The sequence below is a fragment of the Phymastichus coffea genome, unplaced genomic scaffold (genome assembly GCF_024137745.1).
Source record: "Phymastichus coffea isolate CEN01 unplaced genomic scaffold, Cenicafe_Pcof_1.1 PCOF00250, whole genome shotgun sequence".
Taxonomy (NCBI): domain Eukaryota; kingdom Metazoa; phylum Arthropoda; class Insecta; order Hymenoptera; family Eulophidae; genus Phymastichus; species Phymastichus coffea.
The window spans coordinates 53,646-81,367 of record NW_026707061.1 but is presented as its reverse complement, the minus strand read 5'-3'; the positions used below and the strand labels follow the sequence as shown (position 1 = coordinate 81,367).

Here is a 27,722-nt window from a genome sequence, read left to right as displayed (position 1 = left end):
GAGCAGTCGCAGCGGGATAGGATCAATAGTCCCAGGAGGCGGGGCGATACGCGACGAGCGAGATTGTCACCTGTCGCGCTCTCTCGCCTCTCCTACTCGTTACGTTAGACGCATCGGCGAGACTCGCTCGATGTATCCTCGCGCGAGAAATGATCGGCGAGCCAGCGGTGGCACTCCAAGTAGCAGGGGACTCGACCTCATCGTTCATTCATGGGGCATTTACCACAAAGCCAAGCGGGCTGCGCCAAATGGAGCGGGATCAGCGATCGTCTCGTACGGCGCTGCCCGCTATGCAGATTTTTCCTCTGCCTTCGCAGCCAAGCGATCGCCGGGGGAGACGTGGCCGCGGCAGCGCCAGACCGCCGACGAATAGCTTCGACGCGAGAGTCGTCTGAGGGGGTAGTTTCTCGTGCAAACTCACTGGCAGCAGCGATCTTCCGCGCGGATAATTGCGCAAGACCGAATAAGTGATCGGAGTGCCTCTCGACGGCTGCTCAAATCCCACCTGGAAAACATATTTGGATGGATTTGAGCGCGCGCCAGTTTCACGAGTGAACGCGCGCTCATCGACTGTAATTTATCGAAGTACGCCTGGGCATGTCGGCGGTGGTGCGAATAAACTGCGAGCACGGCCGGGTATTGGCTGCAGTTGCAGAATTAAATGAGAGGAGCAGCGAAGCCGACCGGGGCGGCATGGCGGCGGTGTGGCGGCGGTGTGGCGGCGCTGTGGCGGCGCTGCGGCGGCGATTCTTACGCTGCCTGACAATGAATAGCGCCGGTCTTGCGGTTTCACGCAGTTTACGAGGCGGCTCGATGATATCCGTCTTGTCTTTGTTGACTCTCGCGGGCAACTTCCTTAGCCGAACCGACTGCTACTCACAGAAGTTCACTCGGACTTAAATCAGCAGAGTCCGAGCGAGCCGCTCTTCTCTTCTCCTCTCCTGCCCGCCGCGCTTGCTTTCCTCTTTTTACTTGGCTTGCAAACGAGCGAGCCTCGCGCCAGCTAGCTGCTTCGCCTTGTGCGCACGCGCCAAGGCAAACTTTCTCAAGTCATAGCTTTTCGGGGGAGGGGGGGGGGAGAATACAAATTGGATTAGCAATCAGATACGCCGCTCCGAGCCTCCTCTATCCGGCGTTCGCCCGGAAAACTCGCGCAAATAAATAAACGCGATGATTTGCATAAATTGGCGCGCGCTAACTCCAGCAGTTTGCTGCTCGTCGCTGCTCCGAAAGGGACGCGTAAAATTGTTCGACAGTCGTTTCAAGTAAAATTATCAAAGTGCTGCGATAAGTGGGAGAGGAATCCCAAGCACGGCGCCCATGTCAAATGAAGAAATTAAACGGGCTTCAGGTAGAAATAAAAAGTTTTAACGCGACCGCGAGCGAGAACTGTAGTCCAAGTTTATGGGAAGCAATTTTATAGGCAATCCCAGCAAAGCGTACGTATGGCTCCGTTCCCTTCACGCTACATTAAGAAACCAAGTTTCTCTCGCTCGCCTAGCTCAGCCCGCTACTCCGCCACTTCGGAAATCGAAAATTACCTTTCACGGATTTGGAAATGAGACGCGAGAATTGGCTCCCGCGCGTCTACGCTCCTCTATCGTCTTTGCCGATGCGAAGGGCATCCGTGTGCAAAGGCCAGCCCGAAGGAGCAAACCTACTTTGTCCATCATTCCGTAGCCCTTTCCAAGCCAACTCAATTTTCAATGGCTGTAAGCACGAAATTCTTCGCAAACGTATTCTTGCCGACTCGTAAAAGGTCGGATGCAAAGCGCAAAGGGTATGCCTGCTCCTTAGCCAGGCCTCATAAACGTGTCGGAGGATTAGTTTCTGGGAAAAATAATTAGTGTGCCTGGGGCCTCCATTACCAGGCTTTGCTAATTCTATCGCTGAGCGAACAGGGGCCTGGAGGACTGTCGTAGTCAGGGCGGGTTAGTCCAACCGTACAACTGTATATGCCATGCAAATTATAGCTTGGACTCGTGTGCGTGCGCGCGTAGCACTATGCCGAGTACACTTAGTCGATAGGAAGCACAGGTCGTCTGCAGGCAGGCAGGCAGGCAGGCAGGCAGGCAGGCAGGCAGGCAGCAATTACATTTGTTTCCGACTAATATTGCTCGCCGAGAGGGTGTTGCGGTGAAAAACAAAAAATAAATATCCGTTGGCGCCCGACAATGATGAGTTTAATATTTGAAGCAATTGAAATTTTCGGAATAGTCTGCCAGTTTGGAATGCCGCATAAGCTGGAGCAGACATTTCCGCGCGTCCGCTTTCTCGAAGAAAGAGAGAAAAAGGAGAAAAGGGCTCCGGAAAGGCTCGAAGGAGTGGCAGCAGCGCCAGCTTTGGAGTCCTCATTTTTTCTCGTCTTGCCTATCCCCGTCTAAAGCGTCTAATGAGACTCCCCACTGCAATGGAGTGAAGAGTAAGCATCACGTGACGTGATTTTACAATGGCTTGGCCCACCCCTCCGACTCGGAGCTGTTTGCTGCTGCTTATGCAACGACAAGGAGCAGAGCGGGAGACAACTCACTATCTAACAAAGTCCCCGCGCCGTCCCGGAAGGACCGTATCGTGCGCGCGCTCGGTTATATGATTATTGCCTTGACTTGTTGGCAGGACTCAGTTGTCTGGTAAGCGTCCTGTCTACACATCCTACTGCTGGCTCGCTTACGGCCGCTCGAGTTCTCCGCCGCCGCTCCACCGTGTACTTCTACTCCCTTATTCCGGCGCGACGCCTGGCTATCTCGGACTACGCGCTGCACTTACCAGCTCCTCGCTCGAGTTATGGCTCGTCCCGACCCACCGGACTCTATCACTCAAATCTCCGTTCGAAGCTGTATCGCGCGCAGTTCAATATTAGCTCGCCGCCACGGCGGCTTGTTTACCTGCCATAGCAACTCAGTCTCCCTTTAGCCGACCTCGTCGATTCCCAGCTACGTTGCAATTAAGCCTCGTCGCGCGGAGCCTGCTCTGGCCTTGAAACGCGCGACCAAGTGAATCAACGCCGAAGCTCCGTTTGTACGCGCTCAGTGCGGATTTTCTCGATGATAAAGCCGATTAAACCAAGCAAAGGCGAAGCCACTCAAGGAGCAAAGAATTTCCAGTCGAGGCTCGCTTCGCTTCGCGGCAGCTTTGCAAACCAAGTGAATGAGAAGCGAAAATCTGATACTACAGCTCGTCTCGCGGCGATTATCCCGCCACAATGAAGGGCTTCCCCGTGAAATCGCGCCCATCGTCGAATTTCGCAAAGTTCGTGCGGCGACAGCAGCGCGCCACACTACGGCCAAGAAGATAAAACAAAAAGAGGAGTAAGCCGCAGCCGCCAGAAAAAGAAGCTAGTTGCCGAGTTCTCTGATGGTCCAGAAGTGCCGGTTAAACTCTTTTCGCCGATACATTAACCGCACCCGTCTGCGCCTAAATTTCAATCAGATTTTAATTAAACGGCAGATCGCGAAATGATTCGAAACGCTCGCGCTCTTTCGCGATTGCTTCCAAATGGCCCAAGCGGAACTTTTGGTCTCGAGATTTATCGCTTATGTCGTATTGCAGCGGCACAGAGAGATGTGCGGGGCGAGGCGAAGGAGAGAGAAAGAAAAAAAGGACGACACGAGCGAACAGGTGCGGAGCTCGAAATTAGTTCGAAATCTCAGACGACTACTCGAGGCGCGAGCAAGCAGCAGCCAGGCAGCTGCGCGGTACATCGAGAGTAAGCCCCAAGCGCCTGCCAGCCTGCCTTGCCTTTTATTACACTGCTTGCTCTTACTCCTACTACTTCTTCTTCGTCTTTTTTTTCTACGGATTCTCCGTGCGCTTATTGCTTTTCAGATCCAAAATGTTTGATGATTCTTTTTATGAGAAATCCTTCCGTTAACATCTATGTTTCGCCCAGCCGATCATCTTATTTGTCATGCCCACACCGATACCGGTACGAGATATTTTGAATCGACAGAGTTTTACTGTCTATCGTACTTTTGATTATTTCGGTTTGTCCGACGTCTGATCATGTCAAATTTATTAATAAACTTGACAACCGCGTATCATCCAAAGTAACTATTCGTTGTTGAATGGTATTTTGGTTGAAAAGAACAGTGAGCCAAGGTGAAGGTTCGACTCTCGAGGAGGTTGTAAATTCGTGTCTTGACGTGACGCAATTTCCATATGATTAAATTAGAGTCGCTTGAAACGAGGCAGGAGCAGCAGCCGCAGCGGCAGCATCAGCCAAAGACGCGTGAATCGCGCAAGTCAAGCTGGAATTAGTCGCGAGTCCCATTAAACAGGGTAATCCCGCGGAGCGAAGCGCCTCGTGCCATACTCGCGAGAACGCGTGCACGAGTCATCTAATTCGGGCGCATTTATCATGTTTCGCGCGCAAGCTGCAAGAGCCTAGATGCGTTTCGCGCAGCTTACAGGACGGCCCAGCCTCGAGCGATGCCGGCCTCGAAAAACCAGAGGACTTGAGTAACTAGCATAATGAGCTAGCTCGCGTGCAGCAGCGAACCGAAGCAGCGCGAGGGCAAAGAGGGACTCCAATTTCAAAAGCTCGCCAAGCGTCAGGCTACTCGTACCTCCTCCGTCTGCCTCGCTCTCGGCGGCTCCTGTTACTGATTTATTATTGGTTGTCAGAAGCTGGCTCCGACCGCACGCGGACACGGTGCACGCTCTTATCAATTATAATCGGTCCGTGGCCCCCGCAGCCGCTACTTTTTTTGCCCTGGTGCTTTGAGGCTGCGCCCTCGTGCCAACGTGTTGCGGTCAAGAGTCCTCGTCGATGCTCAGTTTTCTGCTACATTAGATGCTTGTTTCTGATCAGGGCCGATTGATCTATCCAATATTCAGATTCTCGTTTTGATAGTACGACGAAAAGAAAGCTTCCAATTAGCTGATGGATTTTTATTCTCAGAAAATCAATTACACTTATAGCGTTCGAACAATCGCATGTTATTCATGGTAGGAACTGGGTTAGTGGTGAAATCAGTTCATAGTTCATGAAGGACTGGTGCCAGTCAAGTCGGAAATGTTCCTTCGTCAGAGAGAGAGAATTACTTGACGCATTACTTGGACTTTATTATCTATTAACTACCACTTGCGCTTCACTTATCAGCAGTGCTGAAAAGTGCAATGACGTGCAGTTGTACGACGCTACATGTAGATTTGTTTTGTCTGTTGCAGGTGAGGAGCTTGATTTAATCGCCAAGCAGAGTGCAATTACGTTCTGTCCGAGGGTGAGTTATCGATGAATTGATCGAGTACGCGGAGCAGGAGGTTTTGACAGCTATCTGTCGAGCGCGAAAGAAAGAAAGAACGAACGAATTTGAATTGGTCAGCGCGCGAGGCCAGAGTTGATGGGCTGGAGAGCTGGCTTGGAGGGCGGCAGCCCCGGTCCACGTAATGACGATTAATTATCGACGCTTGAAATCCAGGCAGTTCGGCCAAGACAGAGCGCGAACAGCTGTCTTGAGAGAAAAAAGCCGGAGCAACAAAGCGCTGCGAGCGGGTGGGGTGGGTGGGGAGGGGACTGCAGGCGGTGGCAGGCGGCGGCAGGCGGCACAGCGACGTGATGGAAAACAAAAGAAAGTTTACTGCGAGCAGGTTGGAAGGGACAAGCTGCTGCACAAAGCGAGAGCCAAGAAGAAAGGAGCTAATAGCCAGAAGTTAGAGAACCGAGGGACGCGCTTAATCGGAAGAGGCTTCGGCTTGTCGCATCCTAAACACGTCCGCGCGCGCATTTGTCGACGACGACGAAATAACTATAATGCTGCTAATAATAGTTTCGCGGCAGCAGCCAACAATGGCGCAGTTAATTAGTTGGCCTGTCATTCCGACGGAGTGAGCCAACTCCGAAGCTGAAAACTCGGAGACTATAAATCATTTTACCCCTGCGTGCCCCGCCGTCGACAAAAAAGTCGCGCGGCTGCACGCGCTCACCTCACCTCGACTCGACTTTGCTCGTACTTCTTCTGCGCTGGCGAAATAACAAGGCTCGTTTGCAATGCCGGGCACACGTCGTCCTCCTTTTTAACTTTCTCGGCGTATACGTGCGCCCAGCCATTTTTTCGGATACTCCGTCGCTCTCTTGGACGCCGAGCGATATATACCCTCGCGCGTAAAGCGACAGCCTGCCTAAACTGCTCCGGGCCAATTTATCGCTTTGCTGCTGCTGCTGCTGCTGCCGCTGCTTTCTCCGTCTCTGCTGTACAATCCACCCGGACCACTGTGTGTAAATGCACCTCAACTTTTAACATCACTGTCTCAGTTCAATAGTCCATTCTTTCGTTCAACTTTGCGCCTCGAGCTTGCCGACCAAGAGGCTGCTTATACAGCAAGATCTACTTCTTCATTGTGCAAATCCAAAGTCTAATTGTCCAAGTTTGGTCCAACTTTGGCCAGATGTTTTCGCAAGCGGAGCAGTTTTTCGCAGGCCGTTTTTCAGCAATTTGCGTCGTCCTAATTTTCTGATTCCGCCAAAGCCTCCCTGTTAGCCGAGGCTCCATCTATACGATTAACATTTTCCCGGCCACCTGGATTATGAGAACGTCATTTATCCGCTTAATCAATCCTAATATAGGCGTGATTTATTAGCGCTCGGAAAAATAAGCTGTGCATTAAATATCGTGATTTTGCATTTCGCATTGAATAATGCAAAAATGTAACGTAATCGCTGCTCTCACTCGGTTTTTTCAAGCCGCGAGCGGTCTTTCAAGCCGACTTCTGTACGTGGTGTTTGCGAACAAATGAAAAACAGCGAGGCGTGATGGTGCGAACTTGCTCGACAGCGATTCGGACAAGTGGTAGATATTGCAATGGGGAGGCAGCGCTCGAATAAAATAGATTTCGAAACTGGACTCTTACGATTCGGTCCCGCGAGCAGTAATTTATTCAGAGATGCGGCGAGCTCGGCTGCCTGCTTGTTCTCGCTCTTGTATTTAAATAAGCACATAGACGCGCATATACCGGCGAGCGTTTGAGAGGCGCGAGCGGCAAAGTATGCGTTTACTCTGCGCACAGAAAGCAAAAAGCCCTTGAGTTTAATAACGTCGGCCTGGCGTATCTTTCTATGCGGCTGCGCGTGTGCGCGCATGTGTGTACATTTCGCGCGTATACACTCGGGCGTATTAACGGGGGTGGGGGCAAGAGCCGGAGATAGCCGAGGCTGCTTTACGTGGTCGCATAAATGCTCGGCTATCTCTTTCTGTGGCGTTCTGCCGCTCTGTCGTGAGATCGTGAGCTCGCGCTGGCGCGTTATATGTAACAGCTGACATTTAAATATCGTCGTGGGGTCGAAGGGGGCGTCGGGTGCTTCCGCTCGGTGAGCGTTCCATCGATCGCGATCGCAGATAGGCCCCTCGGCATTATCGCACACACCTCCTCCTCTCCTTAGGGCTATTTGCTTTCAGCGGGATTATCTTATCATTCGGCTGTTTCTTGCCTTACATAGCACGCGCATCGTCCATGTACAAACGGCCCATATACAAAAGTATTTAATGTACTCCATTGTCGACTCGACTCGACCCCATCTAATGTGCTGCTGCTGCTGCTGCTGCTGCTCGTTTGTTCGCCTACCCCCAAGAGTCTGCCTGCGGAAGACCGAACAGGAGAGAGCCTCTGGGAGAATCCTCTTTTGAAACATTGCATTTCCATTTTCCGCTGTTTTGCCAAAAGTTATTGCGCCGCCGCCGCCGACGCGGAGTGAGAGAGTAGCAGCAGGCTGAATTTATATTTGCAGCCCCAGAGCAATGCAAACCTAAGCGGGCCGCCGCTCTATTATGTATGTTCTAGAGGCAAGGCTGGCATGGAGATGCAAAAGAACAATATTAAGCAACTTTATTTACGATTTCGGATTATCCTCCTTTCCCTTTGTCAACTGTTTCTCAAAGCCCAGCCGAGATAGCGCGCAGAATTTCGCAGCTCTCGGCGATTTATCCATTCCAAAAGTGAATTTCTGAATAACGCAGCGAAAACATTCCATCGGAGCCTCCAAACTTCAGAGCATTTTAATACCGCTCTTATTCGCGTGGCAATTTAACATGAGTATACATAGCCAACGAAGCTCTTCGAAAGTCAAGATGCTCGACATTCCCGTCTGCAGAACTCGCGTTCAAACAACAAAACGACAGGCAAGTTATTGCGGATGCTCTGAAAAATCGTCCTGGACGAGCGAGCGAGCCTGAGAAGCTAAGAGGAGGTGTGCAGCTCACACATTTGACACGGCTAGTGTGCGCGCGCGCGTGTGTGCGTGCGTGCGTGCTCGCGTGCGCGTGCGTGTGCGTGTGGGCGGGCATAAATCTTGGCGTTCGAACCGAAGCTCTAGGGCGAAAGTTGCAAAGGCGCTGGAGCCCGAGTTGGAAAGGAAGCTTAAGGGCCATCTGATTACATATATAGCTCGCGCTCCTCGCAGCAGAAGTAACACGCGACTGGTACCGTACCAGCTGCCTTTGCCTTGCCGCGCGCTCTGCTTTTGTTGAAACTTTTCGAGCGAGGTTATACTGCGCGAGTTAAGCGCCACTGACTTGCGCGCCCTGGAATATGCGCCAGCTCACAACTGTATTTGAACAAACAGCTATTCCTGCCATTTGTTTAGGTCCTCTACTCGCACGCCAACCAACTTTACGTTTGCCATTCGCGCGCAATCGTTTCACTTCTATTCTTGCGTGCGCCCGTTTTTCAACTCATCGCCGGCCTCTTTTCGAGCTCCTTACGTACAACCTGCTGTGAACATCACTTGAGCAGGTTCCGATCTGTCGATCAACATTTCTGAAAGTTCTCGCCTTTTCCCTGACTCGCGCCAAGCGAACTTTTTACGCTGGCCAAAAAAAGTTTGATTTCATGGCCCTGCCAGCGAATCCGGATGTCTAGCTTGGATGTGTCGAAATCAACACGGAATAACCTTGTCAGACGAACAAAGCATGCTCTCATTTCTGATTCAGCTCGACGGCCAGAGAGAAAAGGAGATTGCGCGCCAGAGAGAGAGAGAGAGAGAGAGAGAGAGAGAGAGAGAGAGAGAGAGAGAGAGAGAGAGAGAGAGAGAGAGAGAGAGAGAGCGCTCGGCCCAACGTCCCTTCGGGCCAAGACGAATCGAGTGATTCAGCAACCGACAGATGACTCACCTTATCAAAATAGAGGCCGAGATCGAACGGCCGCTCGTAAAAGTGCTCATACATATACGTATAGACGTCGATGCCGGAAGACTGTAAATAATGCCTCATCCCTTTTCTATCCTTTGCCGTAGCAGTTGGTCCTTGCATTCCGCTTGTCTCGAGAAATTTTCAATCAAACGCGCGAAATGCCACGACTCGACGGCGCTGCGCTACCGCGAATACCGCGCCAAGCCCGTGGATAATGCGCTTCGTGACTTCTATTCTAGTGGACTTTGCTTGTCCTTTGAGCTTGGAGCGGCCGACATCTACGCCTTGCCGAGCGCTATTTGTTATTATCGAGTCTCATGTTCGCGTTAAATTGAGCGTGTGATTCCGAAAAACGTCGATTCAACGCGCTACTATACTTCCTTCAATGCAATATCGCTGGCGCCTATACAGAGTTGTGAAAGCGAAGAATAAATAAGTCGTGAAATCGGGCAATTTGTCAAAAGCTAAAGGGATATTAGCTTTATAGCCAATCACGGGCCAAACGAATGCTCCTTACCAGCAATTGCTTTTTCATCGGAAGGGAAGGAGGGCAGAACGCGGCGCGGGACTGACACCAATAAAAGATATTCTTCAACCCTTGCATATAATCAACGTATCACGCCACCGGTTGCGATTTAGATGGCGCCGCGCGTCTCATCGCGGCCATAGCATCCTACTACGACATTCGTCAACTTTCTTTGCTGTTCATCACTGGACAACATTAAACTGTCTAGCTTCCAATCCCAATGTCAACAAATAATATTTAGTTATGTTGAGTTTGCGCCGCTTTGACAATACGATACCAATACTGCTGTATTTTTACAATACGTTATGCTCGCCAAAAATATTAAGAAACTGAAATTTCGACATTGATAATTATTTACCAAGACAAACCAATGCTCTTTAGACGATTACTATTGAAAGTATAACAACATTCAAGTCTTGCAATAACGCTTGCAATTTGTTAGCCTTAGTAGACCGTATTCTCGTTTCCAGAGTGTCCTCTGTCGGCGCTCTGTAAATTATGAAGAGCAGTTGGCGTAGCAGTTTTTGAATACCTAAAAACGTGAGCACTAGATGAAGTTTAAAAAATTTTAGATTCTCTTATTAATGTGTAGGTATTAATAAATTTTTAATCCATTATAAATATTTATAACACGACCTTTTTAATTTCGGATGGGTTACATAATCACATTTTAGTTATCATATTAATGTTATGTCTCAACAACATTACCGAGATTTGTGTTTGTTGAATATGAAATGATGTTGTTTTATCTTGATTACTACTACTTACTCGATAATATGTTTGTCTATGATTGTTTTTGTTAGAACAGGATTTACCTCATAATTTTCTTTGTTACTCCTTAATTCAGCTGCTCTTTCGCGTTACTCTGGTCGGCTCTGTTTAACTCTTTTCTCTTCGGCGAATATACGCGAACATTTGTTCAACAACAGTAAGCGAGTAATTACAAATTGATATAAATGTAATATAAATATAAATTCAATAATGGTATGAGTAGTAATAACAATGACGAGAATGAAAATATGAATTCGGTTCTTAGCTCAAGTTGGCTATATTGCTGTCGCGCGTCGCGAATCAACTGTCGAAAAATCGTTGTATCGTCAAGCGCCTTGATTTTTCGGCCTACTGAATTTATGCGAGTTCGATCAACTGCAAAATTATAAATTTATTAAAGGAAAAAAAAATTATTACGTTTCAGCACAAAACGTAACATGGATTTTGTTTGCAAGCGTACACTCGTGCCTCTTAATAAAAGCAAGCGAGTGCAATTTGTCTTTTGAGATTGCAATGCGCGCACAATTAATACGTCGAGTACTTTTTTGGCTAGTTGCTTGGCTCATGCGTCAAGGGAGATTTGAGTCGTTGAAATTTATTGGGGTTCCTTATCGAAGAATTCTCTTGGAGTGCGCGAGCGCTTGTCTCTGGCTTAGGTTGGGCCGCTGCCGCTGCCGACGCGCGTTGGGGTGAAAGTATCTTGACGTTTGGCGCCGAGTCCAGACAGAATTATGGACAGGAATTAGGGTGAAGTATCGTGAGTTATTAGCTTGCCTGGATAAACCCCATATGCGCCATATCTTAATTAATTCTCCGAACCATTTCGTTTCCTCGTCTATTATCACCGGCACGAGTGACTGTTTGAACGTTCAATTACTTAATGGCATAATTGTATTAGCGACGATTGGCAAAAATAAAATCGAGTAATTTTATGATTAATACACGATTGAGCGAGCTCTTGTTTCTGTTCTGGAAATCTTTTTCAATTCAATAAGTGAAAAGAAATAAAAATTTGAAGCAATCGAGCGAAGGCATTATTCATTCTGTACATGAAGCTTTTCACCTAAATTACTTGCGAGCTTTAAATCAAAAGGAAAACGTAGAGTGCAATGATTATTCGACGAGGACTAGAAAGAAGGTCAAGGAGTTAGCGGAGTTCGTGGCTGATGGAAAAGAAACGGGTTTCTTTTTCACTATATAAATGCCGCGAGTTGTTCGTCAATTTTCAGAGTAAATATCACGAAGCTCGTTAGCGATACGAATGCCATATTTCAAATAGAAATCTACGTCGGCTCATAGAAGCTCCGTAGATAATAGAATTTTCGAGTTAAAAGTAAAGAAAACGAGAGGCGCATATGTATTACGAGAAAAAAAGAAAGAAACAAAGAGCGGAGGAGAGAGGTAGGACTATTCAGCATTGTTGGAGGAAAAAAGGAGGAGCTGACGAGCGCGCGAAAGGAGAGAGCGGGGAGAAAGCGAGCTGGCAGTGCACGCGAAGCGAGGAAGAGGCAACGAGCAAAATGAAGAGAGGGTTGGCAGAAAGGGATATTAACCTGGTTGGACGGCGTCCAGCGAGGTTCCAACCAGCTGATACGAGTGGACGTCGGGCCGGCGCGCGCCAGCAGCGGCAGCAGAGCAAACGGCGCAAGAATGGGGGCCGCAGCCCGAGCGGCGCCTACGTCCCTCGCAGCCCCTCGCGCACGCTCGAGCGCCCGAGCTCGTAAAACCAAATTATTAGTTCGCGCGAAATGCGAAAACATCTCGTTAAATCACGCATTTTTCGAGCACTTTGTCCCCCTTCGCGCACTCCTGCGTGTGCTTTACGGCCTGCTTCATCACCAACTTTTTCCGACGGGTTTGCTCTGATTACGAGCTCCTCTCCTCTTCCTGGGCATCCCTCAGAGGCAGTCGTCTAATCGAGCAAAGCTTGCCTGACACTTGATAATCCGCTTGGCAAAGCAGCACTGGGAATGGCCAGATGCAAAAGCCGACTGTTCGCTCGACTAGATTGCGGAAAATAGGGAGCAGCAACAGCAGCAACAGCAGCAGCAGCAGCAGCAGCAGCAGCAGCAGCAGCAGCAGCAGCAGCAGCAGCAGCAGCAGTGCGCGCGAGCGGCAATGAAAGGAGAGATTAGGATCTATCGCGGTGTCGGTGGCTCTTTGTCTTTCGACGCGCCTCGTGAAACACGTCGGTTTTTTAATCGCGTCCCCAATGAAATGCGCCGTTACTCCGCGAAGCCCTTCTTTTTCCTCGTCCTCAGCCCATTCCCACCTCACTCGACGTTGCAGCGTCGAGAGAAAGCTCGGCCGCCTGGCCTTCTCGCTTCTTTTCTTTAGATTGCCTTTCCTGCTCGAGCGTCAAGCGCTCATTGTAATTTCTCTCGAGTTGATCGCATTACTGCCGCAAAGCCCGTATTATCGCAGCGCTCCTCTGGCGCGCGAAAAGCCCGCGCAGACACGTTATGCTCGGATGCCGCGCATTCGAAGAGCCAGCCTTCTCTCGAAATTGTTGAAGCGGGTCGAGCAAGGGAAAAAAAAGTTGCGTGCAACGCCTCGCTCGAACTCGAGATAATAGCCGCCACTTCCGCGGTACGACGCGTTATCTTGGCTTGGCCCCGCTCGCAATGGGAGGTTGTCTCGGGCGAAGATAGGCCAAGTGTGCGGAAGTCCGTGACTAGCTGGCCCACTTGAAAAGCTGACTCGTGCCGAGGAAAAAAAGCAGTGACGCCAGGTCAAAGCCAGTCAAGGAGTCTCGCATGCTCGCGCGAGGTTATGTGCGCGCGCATGTGTGTATTGTGTCCGATGTTATCTGTCGTTGCCATGGGGATGCTATTGATTGGCCGACGCGCCGACAGACGTCACGGGCGTCGCGGCGCCACTTCGACCATTGTCACCCCCTGCCCTCGCGACTCGAGTCAGCTGAGCGACTCGCCGGCGACGGCGGCGCTACTATACAGTCGCCTGCTTTTGCTGCCGCTGCTTAATTGCCAGCTAATAGCCAGTCACGTGCCCGCTTCTCTTCCTTTTTTCATTCCCCCTGATATCAGGTTTTGCGTTCGTTCGATCTGACGGCGGCTTTTCACGTATCTCGCACTGTGCAAGGCTATCCTCTTCTCCTGCTGGCTTTTCATGCACGGGTAGCATCGTGCTCTGGGTTACCGATCTGTTGTTCTCTTATTGATCCAAGTCTCTTGACTCCCTTAATTGCTCAATTATTTTTAAGTTGTACATGATCATGGTTGTAGAGCTAGATTTATTCACGGGAAGTTCTTTTTGCTGGGCAGTTTAGCAACTATGTCATACCATTCGGTGTATGTGTATAATGGTATTTTCATTTATTTCACAACAGTCCTTTCAAAGTAGACTTTCGGCTCATAGCCTGACCTCACGTTGATTCGTACTACTAGCCGTGTGTTGCTCAATCAGTATCTACGCAAGCAGCCACCCAAGGAAATGGCTTGTTTTGAGAACTAGTAAAATAATAACTGCGCTACCAATGTGGAATGCTCAAAATGACTTTTCCAATTTGAAATAAATTAATAAAATATAAAATTTTGTCATCTCAACACTGGAATAAATTTTCCAAGTGTTGATTTTAGGAGATTGGCTATTTGCAGATTAAACGCTTTTATCAGAATGTATTCCTAGGAAATTCAATAAGCGAACTTTGGAGTGGGATAGCGGGCCAGTGACATCGGCTGCATAAAAATCAGCCTTAACCTTCTACGAGAAAAGTTTGGGGGCTTCTTTTCGATGGAGGCGCGGACGCGTCCGGCGGAGAATAGCCGAAAGTTGGCTGAAAACGAGACATTAGGTGCAGCCGGGCTCAGTGCCAACATCCAAGGAAATACTCCTCGTCAGCTGATGACCGTAGCCTAGGGGCCAGCAGCGGGAAAGCAATCGTGAGCGTGCACAAAGTCCACCAGCAAACATCGCAAGAGAGCCATTTACCAGAACAGCCCGGTTCTTACATAAGAATTCGTACGGCACACTTTTTTCGGAGACTTGGAGACAGAATCATTAAGGATTGGGGCTTTGACAACTTTTGCTATCTGCATCCGGATATTTGCTCTAGATATTCTTTGCACTTTATTTTCGCTTTGAAATTTATTCCAGTAAATCTTCTACAACTAAGCTCAGAATTAATTCTTTTGGAAACAATGATTTTCTAACTGAATCGGAATTCCATAAGAAGAATGGATAAAAGAATGGAATAAAATTGTAGGTCCATTTCTAAAGATGATATTATGCGTCCCCCGGCCGTTGGACATTACGTGACTTTTTTTAACAAAGCCGCCCGAGAGACAGCTGTGAGTATTCGAAGGAAGACGGGTGACAAGCGCTGTCTCTAGTTCGCGGCAAGAAATGAAACTAATTGTGGTTCATCCGCAAATCTTTCAGTAACGAAGGCGAGTCTTTGACTTTCTTTTGCCGTCGATCTCGAGCCTCGACTTGTCGACTTTTTCTCTTTCTCGTTTGGCGCCGCGCAGCAGCAGCGTCATAATCGTCGATACGTCGAGGAAGAAAGAGAATGCTAACAAGGAGCTGCTACGGCTATAACGAGGCCACTGTAATTTCAGCCTCCGATTTTGTTTCTCCAAGTTGTTACGTGCATTTCCGCTGTTTTGGTCCCTCGTCGAGATTCGAAAGAGGCAGTTGGACAGTGCACTGCTGAATCGTTGCGCTGCGGAAAATTCGCAAACTTTCTTTTTCCTTTCCGAAAATGGATTGCGTTTCCGAGGCATGGCGTGCGCGCGCGTGTTCCGGCGAAACTGAAAGGCGACGTTGGCGGATGATCCATTCGAGAACAATAGCCTAATTAACTTGTCTACGGTCGACAAAAATTTACAACAGCATTGCGGCTTTATTCAATAAGACGATATTTGTTTGCGCACTGCTTTGTCGTTGTTAAGTGAAAGCTAGAAGCGAGCTTGGCTTTCTCAATCCTTTCATCCGGTAACTGGGGCTGCTGATCCGGTGAAGCTCTTTGTCGTCTTGCACGACGTACTCCGAGCGAATATAGCAGCGTGAAAATTATGCAGGAAATGAGATGGAAAGAGGGATAGCGTATAGCGTCGATGCGCGTTGATTTAACTTGGAGTAGCAGCTGCGAATGTTATTTTTGCTATTTGTGCGTTGCAGTGAGCTCTAGCAGTTTGCGTGGAGTCTCAACTAAATCCTCCTCCAGTAATCCGACCCATCGGTTGCTGCGCGCTTTCACGGGGAATGTATCCGGCAAAAAAGACGCTTCTTGATTTCACGCTCGCTGCAGTCATTTATTCATCGGGCCGCTTCTCTTGGAAATCCAGCTCTGCCGCGGCTGCTATTGCTCGAGAGAGAGAGAGAGAGAGAGAGAGAGAGGAGAAACGAGAGATAGGGGAAGCCGTTGTATTATTGAGCGAGCGCTGCTGAAATTTTCAAGAATCGCTTCTTCGCGGCCGCGCCTCTCGACTCGGCGCGTCCGCGTTATTGGAGCTGCCGCGGCGCCACTATTCCAGCAAAGATGCAGCCAGTCGTGCCGGATCTCGTTGAATTTTTCGGGGCACTGCTTTAATTTATCAAGCCCATGCGATTTCCTCTGCGTATGTACGTGCTGTGCTTTTATTCCGGCAAAAATGCATGGGAGTAACTTTGAAGAGCGTACCACCCCTCAAAATGGTTTTGTGCTGGCGCGATTCGACGAAAAAGACACAAATAGACGCTTGAAACAGCTTTAAAGATTGAGTTTGGATGGATAGGGGGCGTGCGATTGGGCGTGTTGAACTTGTCACTGGTGATCACAGTTGGAAACAGCAATCGAGCTGTAATCAAGACATTAGCCTGCGAGACGCTGGCTCGGCTGAAGTGCCTTTAAGTAAATATCCACTTAGTAGAGACTGCGCTGCTTGCGCTAGCTTGCAAGTCGTAGAGAGAGAGAGAGAGAGAGAGAGAGAGAGAGAGAGAGAGAGAGAGAGAGAGAGAGAGAGCGCGAAGGGCCAAGAGTGCCACCGCCTCAATCAAGACGCTCGTCGCGTTTGCTATCCCGAATTCGTGCGGTTTTCGCGCTAGACACGTGCCATATCAAAGTGCCCGAGCGTCTTCTTCGCGACAGCAGCCCGGCGTAATTGACGGAGAAAGTGGGCGAGGGAGAGCGTGTTTGCCGAATGGCGGTATCGCCTCCCTACTCCAGGCTATCGATTTAATTAAGAGCCTCGACCGGATAGGCTTACGGTCAACGATCGCCCTCCCTCTTCTCCCTCCCTCTCTCCTTCCCAGATGGATTGCAAAGTTACTTAGCGCGGATCAGTCCAAGACGCCAAACTTGCCCAAGCTCATCATAAGTGATGCCTCAGACGGCTGAGCTGCAGGGCTTTTCAGAGCCGAGCTTTTTCCGCGCGCATTGCCTTTCAAGTCTTGAAAGCCCAATTGGAAAATTTATTGAGTGTGCCGCTTGAGAGCGAGGCATCTTATTCCCAATGGAGTATCCTTGTATGTCGATATTGCAAAGTCAATTAGATCGATGAAAAGCACTAGGCGAAACTCGAGCAACACACTTATACACGCGTACATGCAAATTAAACTACGTTTACGGCATGATGCCGTCGAGAAAAACAGATAGAAAACGTTGATCTAAGTATCGAATAGCTCGTGTAGTCCATGCGGCAGCAACAGCAGCAGTAGACATGAAATTTCAGAAGTGTGCAATGGAAAGAGGGAAAGATAGCGAGAGAGAGAGAGAGAGAGAGAGAGAGAGAGGGGGGGGGGAAAAAGGTCAGCAATCTACATGCTTGAGGGCGCTTAAGTCGATAAAGGCGCGAGAAATACGAGAGATAGCGAACGCGAAGGCTGCGCGCGAGCAAAATTACAATTCCTTTTCTCGCGCCCGCGCCGCCTATATGAAATTCAATTTCTCGGAGTCGAGCGAAAGGGAGCATCGGTATTAGGTTTCATCTCTGGCGCATCTCGCATGCCAAAAAAAAGTAAGGAAAACGAACGAGGACTGGAAGCGCGCGAACGACTGCGAACGACTCCCCGGAGCCTGGCCCAATCAGCCGACTGGAGCGCCGTCGCTAGCACTAGCCGATATCGGCCTCGCTGAAAATGTGCCACTGGAAGCGTCCCTCGCGCCGTGTCTCCGGACAAGAGCACACTCGGGCCGAGCAGCCTGCACACTGCACATACATCCGTGCGCTGTTCGACGGACCAACTTGCCAGCCAGCCACTTCCCGCAGCGCGATTTCGCTGCTTCGGCCCATCGACCAAAATAACGGCTTCGTTGAGTGACTCGTTTGTGCCCCCCTGCTCCGCCGTCTGCCCTCCTTTTCCCCGCATCGATTGACGATTCCATTCCTCGCGAGCTCTACGAGTCCAGATCTGCCGCCGCGCTACAGCCCGCGAATGCAATTCCGACTGGGGACGTGCCGTAACTCGTGCCTCGGCGAACAATCCAAATGCACGAGTTGTCGACCGAAAAATGCACGACGATCGCGCTGCGTGGATGAAATGTCGTTGAGGCTCTCGCTATGGAGGCCGGGACATTCGGCGCGTACACAAGTGCAGCCCTTATAAAGTTGACGGCTGCAGTGGCGATTCGAATGGCACGAAAGGAATCGTGATCGAGCCATTCGACGAGATACTTATCTGCTCGGGAAGAGATATGGCCTGGAGGAAGGGGCAAATGGGCGACGGAAAGCGTCATCCTAGAGCGAGCCGGCAGCTTTCCGCGGAGAGCGCTCACCAGATGGTAATAAAAATCTAGTAAACACGTGCTCGGGCAGGGGACACCTAGTGACAAACAATATAATGGAGTGGGATGGGGGTAGCCGAGGCTCGGTCAGCGGTAATAGCTGCGAGAGAGGCCGCTGCTGCAGCTGTAAAAGATGTAAGCACCGTGGCTGCCGGCGCCGCCCGGAGCGGACGATCGATCCTCCGATTGAAAGATATTGAAAGAGTCGTGAGCTCGGCGCACTAGCGATTTTTCAACGCCGCGGCCATTTGTAATAAGGCGTCTGCGCCGTCTGCGGCGTCTGCGGCGTCTGCGGCCTCTGTGGCCGCGGCGGCGGCGGCGAGATCGAGAGCAGGCCGCGCTCTCGGCTTCTACACATCCCGCGGGAGTGATAACGCGAGCGATGTATGGTTATTGGGCAGCTCCGGCATCGATTCTCACGACGAGGGAGCCACAGATCAGCCGGCTAACTGAAACTCACCGGCTAAATACTTTATTAGGGAGTTTCAGTGTTGCCCGGGCCGTGGCCGGCCGTTGCGAACCTGCCGTCCGCTAATGACGCTCCCCAAGGAGTCCGGGCACGCGAGTGCTCCCGTTGACTCTCGGCGTCGTTCGCGTCGTCGCACGCCGCGCCGCGAGTCGTATCGCGCCAGTCGGGACGGCAAACCAGCGGTGCACAAATCACGCGCGCCCGCACAATCGGCAGAGAATTGGCAGGAAATCGGCGGAGAACGAACGGCCTGCGCAGAGGACCGTGACGACGCCGGCCTCGTCGCCAAGCGAAGCGCTCTGGGCAGACTCTACTCGGCTAATTAGATCGGCCGGGCGAGCCGTCCAGTGAAACGTGCGCGAAGCAGCGCCCGGACCGAGAGAGTGCGCGCGCAACTATTTTTCCGAGCTGGCCTGCATGGATTGGGTCGACGCTATAGGTAGATGCGAGCGGCTGGCGGCTGGCGCTCAGCTGCTGCTGCTGCTGGCACTGCATAGCTCAGGCTCCGAATTCCAGTGTAAGTCATCAGGCGAGAATTCGCAATTAGAAGGGCCGGGCTTTTTGCCCGCCCCCGCGGCAAGATCGCATTCTCCGCGTGAATCCGCGGTCTGACGCGCGAGACGCGCTCGCGCCGACGATGGAATTCGAATTGTCCTCCCGTTCACCGCCCGCTCGCTCATATACGTACGATCCAGTCTACTTGCGCGCGCGCGAGAGAGAGAAGGCGAGCTACGATTTATGGATGCGCCGCTGCTTTGGATATCGCCGCCCGCTGCATGCGTTGCCTGCGCGCGCACGCGCCCCTCTGCTGCATTCGTCGCGTGCTTTTCTTCCAAGTCTCCGCTTCCGTCGCTGGCTCGCTCCCGATCGCGATCCCGATCCCGGACCGATCGGTTCATTTTCCTTCGGCGGCCTGCTGAAACAGCCCGCCGAATGCTAGCCAAGCCTTCGCAACGTGTGTGCGTGTGGAAGGACTTTATTCAGAAATCTTGCTTTTCGGCCAAGAAGTGCAGTCACTGCGAGCCACGAGCTACAGCTAATTGGGTAGCGGCTTACGGCGCTAGAGTCGTTGCGCACGGAAAAATCCTTTCGACGAAGGATAACAGCGGATAAATGAAAACAAGACTCATTTTATTTCCACGTAGCTCGACAACGGGAAAGAGAGGACGCGTAGCCCTGGCGCTCCATGCCTTTTTTCGGTCTGCGCCTCGACTTTATTTCGGCAAAGCCCAGCGACTGTTTCTCGCTGGATTCGCGTCTCTGGAAATCCGAAAGTAGCTGGGCGAGCGTAGCATGCGGCGACGCGCACGCGGGGCTGCCCGAGGAAAAAAAAGAAAAAGAAAGAAATGCACGAGAATGGCCGGCGAGCGAGCCAGGAAACGAGAAGAAAGGGGATGATTCGATTTGCCTCGTGCTCCCGTGTGCCGAGGGCTAGGCACAGCCAAACTTTTCCACTTTATGAAGTGATACGCGAGCCACTTGCCTCTTTTGCCGCCGTCTTGCCCGCCACCGCTCTCCCCTATGATGTATGTTTATCGCCCTTAAGCAACAAATACATTTTTCTGTCGCCAACTAACTTATCTCATATTTATGGCCCTCCTGCTGCCTCGGGATACTCTTGGTACGCTCGCTCACTCGCGCCGTATCATCTCAACGATCTCGTCAATAACAAGCAAACGGACACGTAAAGCTTCCAAACTTTTGCGTTTTTTATTTTAATTCATGTGGCATAATTCAAGGCAATCGCAGTAAGCAGGCAAATGAACGAGATAAAACGCAGCAGGTATCCACTAATATTCGCATTAAAAGTAACATGAAAAATTCGCTCAAGCGGCAGCTTGAAAAATTGTGTGTACACAGAGCGAGCGTGTATAGCCAAGAAAAGGAAAATCCGAAAGAAAATAAAGCCAAAGGCAAGCTTGATAAGAGCCAGGCACAATGGTTAGCTCTCGGGTAGCTCGCTAATAAAGGTCGTCCTCCGTTGCCGCGCGGCCGCTACCGCCGTCGTCGTCGTTGTCGTCGTTGTCGTCGACCTCGTCGTGGCGAATAATCCTCATTTTTGCATGCGCATACATCCCCACACAAGAGCACCAGCAGAAGCAGCAGAAGAAAAAAAAAAGCGTAGACAAGCCAGATAGCAGCTCGGCGATAATTGCGCCGGAGAAAAATTTAATGGGCGCCGGCTCTTTTCCGGCTCGTTTGCCGCATTATCATATTCGAGTCTGCCCCCCCCCCCCCCTCCCCCCACCTTTCGCCCTCTCTCTCTCTCTCTCTCTCTCTCTCTCTCTCTCTTTCTCTCACCGGCTATGTGTATGCGATAAACCATACGCTTGCGGGCGCCACTGCGTGCAATTACAGCGCGAAACGTGATATCGGTGTCAAATAAATGGGCTTTAATTCGCAACGAGGTCACACGAGAGCTTGCGGTATATTTATGGAAATTAACGCAGCGCCCTAGGATCGTCTGCTCAACGGTCTTAATACTGGCTCCCCTTTCGCCCCCCTGTCCTTCCCCATACCGTCGCCTTCCTTCCGAGCGTGTCCCGTTTCGCGCGACTCACTTTACGACTCACCAGTATCATACGGAGGCCCATCTTCTTAGCCGCACACACCTAATTATCCGCGAGCATAACTTTGATGCTACCTTTTATTTTACTAATAGTGTGAGAATGGATGAGCTGCTGGATTAAATCCACGTACTGGTGGAGTGAGAAGGGAAGAAGGGTAGGAGAAAAGATATAGTAACGCGCCCTCGAGCGGGATCTGGCAAATTAGAAAGTTTCCACGAATGCCGGATCTGCTGCTGTGGCTCTTCCTCTCACTCCCACGTTCAGCCCGACCGCGAGCCTCTGTCTTCTTCATTTCCGTAAATTTTTCGCTATCTGCATTTCGCTTCTACTTCCCCCCTAGAGAGTTCTACCACCGCCACCGCGCTCGCCCTTGTTTTTATCCTCTTGCTTTTCGCCTCCGTGACAGCATTTCGAACTCTCGCATTTTTTCGGAAGCTTTTAGCTAGCTTTGCCTTTTCTTCACTGCAATATATATATATATATATACATTACGTGTGTGTGTCCTTTTCAAAGCCAATTTCAAAAAACGATCGATTGCAATTCGTTCATACGAGCCTTATTTACAACAACATTTTCACGTTTGCTTCGTCAATTATAATTGAATCATTCCGCACTCTTTTGGCGAAAAATGTTTGTGGTCCCAATGTTCGAGTTATATCAATTCGGAAAGAGAGCAAATTAAGCAAAAAAATAATTCGCTAATTCAAGCCGTTCTGCACAAAATTTTACTTTCAGTTCTTCCACTGTTCATTCAGGCTAACTCTTTCCTCCGTCGCATCCCATTAGTTTGTTTGCTCTCGTTCGAGCAGTACAGATTGTGGCTTTCATGTTGCACAGTGATCAGAAAAATCGTAACGAACTTACATGTAAATGAGTAATTAAGTTTGATTTTCAAATGAATTTTGCCCGTTGAAACGAAGAAAATTGTTGTGGCAATGATTTTAATGATAATTCCAGGAGGGAAATGAGGACAGCACTGAGAAGGAAAGCGTAACGATAAAATGATCAAACCACCTTTATAGAGGCATAAACTTTATGAAGGTACATATTTTACAGCTGAATTAATTTTAAATTAATAACTATAGCGGATCTGGTGCGGCACTATGAAAGCCAGGTGATAATCAGTGCATTTAGCATGCGTCTTGTTGAATGATCCGTGTGCAGTTAATAAAAGAGCGCGCGCGAGAGAGCAAACGGAGACGCTCGAAGGCATCCTACAGCCGCCTTGTCACTCGTGCATTCTACTTGCAACCTGTTGCTACCTGTCTCTCTTGCTTCTTTCATCATCTCCGACCGCATTTATTTCACTTTACCTCTCTCGCATACTTCCTTCTTGCTCGCGCGTTATATACTTGTACGACCCAAACATTCGATGCGGCGTGGCGTCTGTCGTTGGAGCTCTTTACAAAATTATTGGAAATCCAATCGCGGCGCGAGTCAAAAGCCCACAGCTTGCATATTCAAAGCTCGAAACAGGAAAACACAAACAAAATGCATGAATAGGCATAAGGCAAGTGCATTTAAATTCGTAAATGGCACAGCATAGCCGTGGCTACGGTAGATATGTACGCAGAGAGGGTGCAGTCGGCTGGGGTCGCGCAGTCCTTGCTCTCGCACAAAGAGCCGCAGCCCGCCGCCACCACCACCACTTGGGGAGGGTTCGTACGCACACATACGCCCAGCCACCATATGCACGCTCCGGTGCATTCTACGTGCAGGATCAATGAACAGAGCAGCCAGGAGCTATAACCCCCCCGTGGTGCAATGCCCTTGTGCATTTCCTACTTGTTACTCTCGATTCTCTGTAAACTCGTCTTTTTTGCGAGCCTAACGAAGCAGTTGCGCGCGATTGTGTCGCCAACTCGAGTGCAAGGATGCTAAAAAGAAGAGAGGGAGAGAGAGAGAGAGAGTCAGAGAAAAGTCAGGCCGAAGAGCAAAGATTGTTGAACGCGTCATTATTTTGAACTGCTCTCGAGGTGTACGCGCATGCGTACTTCTTTTGCCATATCAGTGCAGTAGGCTGCTCCCGCAATTTTCTTGAATTGTGCGTAGGTCGCGTCGATGATTCATTTCACACAAGCTATTTTCTTTGTTTGGTTGCACTTGGGTGGCACTACTTCCGGTCAAGTGAATTAAATGTTTTCCTCGACAACCCTCGGAAAGAGTGTAGCGATAAAAAGGCTCGCTAGCGCGCCAAATCGGCCATTATAATTGGAACGAAGCGTGCATGCGGCACAGCAGTAGCGTCAGACAGGCAGTTGCAAGGAATATTAGCATATAGTCGCTCGCTCGCTCGCCTCAATACATACATGTATGCGGCTGACGAAAATGATCGGGCGCGCAATTATTCGAGTGCAAGCGAAGGAGAACGCCTTGCGACGGCTCGGCGGCGTGCAGACTTATGCGGTGTCCCCGATATTTATAGAGATGTAGCGGCGATTCACCTTCGCCCCGGTTGTTATCCTTTCGCCTTGGGCTGTATAGGTGACGCGCGCCAGATTTATCGCCATCCCTCGCGGGCACATTAATTAGGAGTCTTGTCAGAGCGAGAGAAAGCGAGCTACGACGACGACGACGACGACGACGACGACGACGACGGAAGTGAGCGTTCCCATTGTCTCGAGTCGATGACTTCCGCTCGGCGATATTTCGCTCGGTCGCTAAGGGGAACAACAGCAGGTGATCACGCACCTGGGCTTGCTCGCTGCGCCACGTACACGTATCCATCTCCCTGGCTATATGCGCCGACTCGCAAATTCGCAACTCCTTCCCGAGAATTGCGCGCCGTCAGCTGTTGTAGCGCGCGGGCTCCACGTGCGCGTCGCTACCAGGCAATCCAGTGACGACTGGCAAGCGCATTATCATCGATTGCTTTTTTCTCCTTTGTCCATGGGGGTGGATATGTACTTCCGCGAAAAAAAAAAAGAAAAAACAAGTTGCGGTCGATGCCAAAGTGCAAATTGCGTTCCAGCTGCAAGGGAGGCCCTACAGCGAGACTCATTATGGCGCTTGTCGGACGCGTAGTCCTTTCCTTTTCAATTCGCCTGCTCGTTACGTTTTTTCCAGTCGTCCTCGTTCATCAGGATAGAACATTGCGCTCGAAGGAAAGAAACGTCGGGCAAACTTGCACCGCGAGTAACTAACACTTGACAAATTCAGAGCCTCGGGACGCTCGGTCACACGTGAGAATCGGGTTGTTGCCGTCAGGAGAAATCAGAAGTCCGAGGGTTCGAGCTGTTTGTGCGTCTCAACGGGCCTTTGATGTTGGCCGGGCTAGCTACGTCGATAAGATGGCTTCTCGGTCTCTCTCGCTCAAGCTAGATAAGACCATTTGTTCCTTTCTTTTTTTCTGCCACTCGCGGCAGCAGTTGTCCCCCGAGAATTGCGCGCCGTCCTCTGAGTGCTGTACGTGTCCAGTCGATTTTGGCGTGCTTGCGCGCGAGCGGGAGCGCCAGTTTGGCCAATGAGACGAGTGGGCGAAACATAGAGAGAGAGAGAGAGAGAGAGAGAGAGAGAGAGAGAGGTCAGCTGTCGGGACGGTTGTTTTTCGAAAATTGAGAAAGGGCGCAGCTCGCAATTGTGAATGCAGGCTTGTTTGCTGGAGCAGTTACGACCTCGTAATCAGAGTCTGTCCTTTCGACCTTTCTCTGAAGCGCTTGAGGGCTAAAGGCGCATTTAACTTCTTCGTGTTAGGCCCGACTGTAAATCTAATTAAGCGACACGACGGCCGCGCTCGCCCCGCTTCTTTCTTTATATCTCCCGGTCGCTCGGATAATACCGTTGGCTTTAAAGAAGCCGTAATTAAAACGGAGCTCTTCAGTTTTTGAGAGCTTAATGCTACAGGATTAGGTCGTTGTCGCCACCGCTCCACTGGTGCTTCGTTGTCGAGCTCACCTAATTAGCCGTGCAAATCGAAACACGCCATGCGAGAGCTCAACGGAACTGTCTGTTCGGTGGATTGTCCAAAGTTTGCCAACAATTATTCGACGATGAGCCAGTTTTCGCAGTGAACGGCTAATTAAAATAACGAACAACTTCATCTTAATTTTGCCGTGCCGAGAGATCCAGTCGTCGTTGTTCCTGCAGCGCGTCATTAATTCGTTTAATTGCTCTGACGAATCGGGTGCTGCTTCTTTCTTCGTCCCACCTCTTGCGTCAGAGCCGGAAATTATCGCAAATTCTTGGCCGGCTGCGAAGGAGTAAGCAAGCAGCCAGCCCCGCAGTAGCGGCCTCGAGAGGACTGCTCGCGAGCACTAGACTACTCTCCAGGGCACTCAAACTCGTCGCCGCCTCATCGTCCACGACGCCTCTCCTCGTCGACGGCGGTGGCGGTGGCGGCTTCATTAGACACAAACTCACTTTTCCCCAGAATAAATCATCGTTTTTTCGCGCGAGCAGCCCGCCAAACTACAAGACTCGTCCTCTTAGCGAGAAAGTCATCCCCTCGTCATTAACCGTCGCTGCTGTCGCTGCTCCGTCGAATTTTCACCCTCTGCATTCGTCGTTTATCGTGCAATCGCGTGCGTCAACCAATCCGACGTCTAGCATTCGATTCGTACATACTACAGCATCGAATACCAAATCGCGCCACCCAATTGCCTTTCGTTTCTCGCCTGCGTAGATCCCCGATGAAGCGTATACTTATCCCCTGCAATCTTTGGCCGTAATGATACTCGCTGCCGAACACTTGACGGTCTATCGTGGATCAAAGGTACTCTGCATGCAAGATCGCCAGTGGGGAGTTTTCGATTGGCCATTCGAGCCGAAGCTACTGGAGCCTCCTCTGGAGACTTGCCCCCGATTAATCCACCTGAGCTAGCTGGCGTCAGGTCAAAGCGAGTTGGGAGCAAAGAAAAACAATGGAACGTTGAGTCGGAAGAAGATACGCGCGCACGAGCCGGGTGGCTGAGGCAGGGAGATGGCAGGGGGAAGACAGGGAGAAGGCAGAGAGAAGGCAGCGAGAAGGCAGCGAGAAGGCAGCGAGAAGTTTGGTTGCCTCGGCATAACAAGTTCGTCTGGATGTCGAGGTGTTGTCTGGAATTGCGTCAAAGTTGGGGCCGCGGCGCGCGCTGCCGGCGGACGGTCTCTTTCTTCGTGCGCGACTGCCGCTGAGCTGTTTCGCCGACAACCGTCGCATGTCAAATCGCACGTCTGCGCCGCTCTCCCAATCTGCCATGGCTGGAATATGAATTAATCCTCAATGGCTGCTGCGGCAGCACCTTGACTCGCGCCTAATCAAAACATTGTTAGTAACCCTTCGGCATCAAGTGTTTGCGCTTCGACAACAACTGCCTCGCCGAGAGACTAGTCGCAATGACTTTTCCACGCGTCCTCGTGACAGACTTAAATTAAGCCTTCTCGGCTCGCCTCTTCTTCTTCGTCTTCGGCTGCAAACGTGTTCGCAATTTTTATTGCCGCCGGGTCGCCAGTCTAAATATTTGCTTGGCGCATGCATTTTTGAATGTCAAGAAAACTCCAGTCGCGAGAAAAGCTCTCGAGCGGGGAAGCGTAATAAAGTAGGAGCTGCTCGCGGCGCCTCTCGCGAGAGGTATTGAGAAAAGAGGGGGTGGGGGCGTATATGATATGGGTGCGCGCGGCAGGCTCGCGGAGACGCCAACTTCTCGAATATCGCGTTATACGCGTTCTTTCATTCGGAGAGCTGCGTGTAAACGCGAGACTTTGTCTTTTTTTTTGCGTTCTGTGCCGGGAAACATCGGTTTTACGACTCTCGCAGCGTAGACACGAAAATTGCTCGTAACCACGCAGTCCACCGCCCGCGCCTCTTCCTCGCGCTCGCTGCTTGCGATATGAGGTCCACTTTAATCTCGTTCTGGCCCTCAAATGAAACAAGAGCCAAGTGCCAATTCCGCCCAAGTTTTAACCTCGTTTGTTCGCCGAGCTACGATCTACGCATCTCACGAATATTCGCCGTTTTCCACGGAAGACACGTACTCTCTTCGTCCACTTCCGCTGCTTCTTACTTCTCCTTCTTCTTCTTCTTCTTCTTCTTCTTCTTTTTACAGCGGCAACTTTGCTTCTTTCATTTGCCGTCAATGCCCCTATAGATTTGCTGTTACTGCAGGATAAGAACAGTTTTTAGCTACTCCACGGCACATCCTTCAAACTATATCGAACCGTCGATTATTCTTCAGTCAATGGTGTTTCATTCGCTATCCACGTATTTCAAGTTACAGCTTTTCGTTATTCTTTTTCACTAATGTTGTGTAGCCAACATCGTGCCTATCGTCGCCGATCCCATTACGGGAATGAAGGGCGAGTAACGCACGGGAGACTTATGTGCTGGGAAGAAATGCTTTTCTAGCGATCTTGCCTCCACGACGCCACGTCGTATAATGTACGCATACATACGAGGAGATTTACCGCTTCGAAGATAACGCAACTTCCGTGTGGGTTTGCTTTTGTCAGTGCGTTAGAAAACTCATGTGCGATACTATTAGGATGATTAAAAAGAAATGAGAAAACAGGGACGCCCAGGTATTCGAATGTAGTAATTTCGCAAAGTTCGAAGATCGGAGAA

The 27,722-nt window shown here is 50.4% G+C and overlaps 1 protein-coding gene across 1 annotated transcript in view; it reads left to right on the top strand.

The window, feature by feature from the left end:
• The first annotated feature begins 597 nt into the window (after window positions 1–597).
• Window positions 598–27,722, top strand: part of LOC131674504 (ataxin-2 homolog) — a 50,308-nt gene continuing 23,183 nt past the window's right edge. The window contains exons 1-2 of the mRNA XM_058953225.1: window positions 598–713; window positions 5,102–5,222. Of these exons, the coding sequence (XP_058809208.1) occupies window positions 598–713; window positions 5,102–5,222 (237 nt within the window). The remainder of the gene's footprint in view (window positions 714–5,101; window positions 5,223–27,722) is intronic.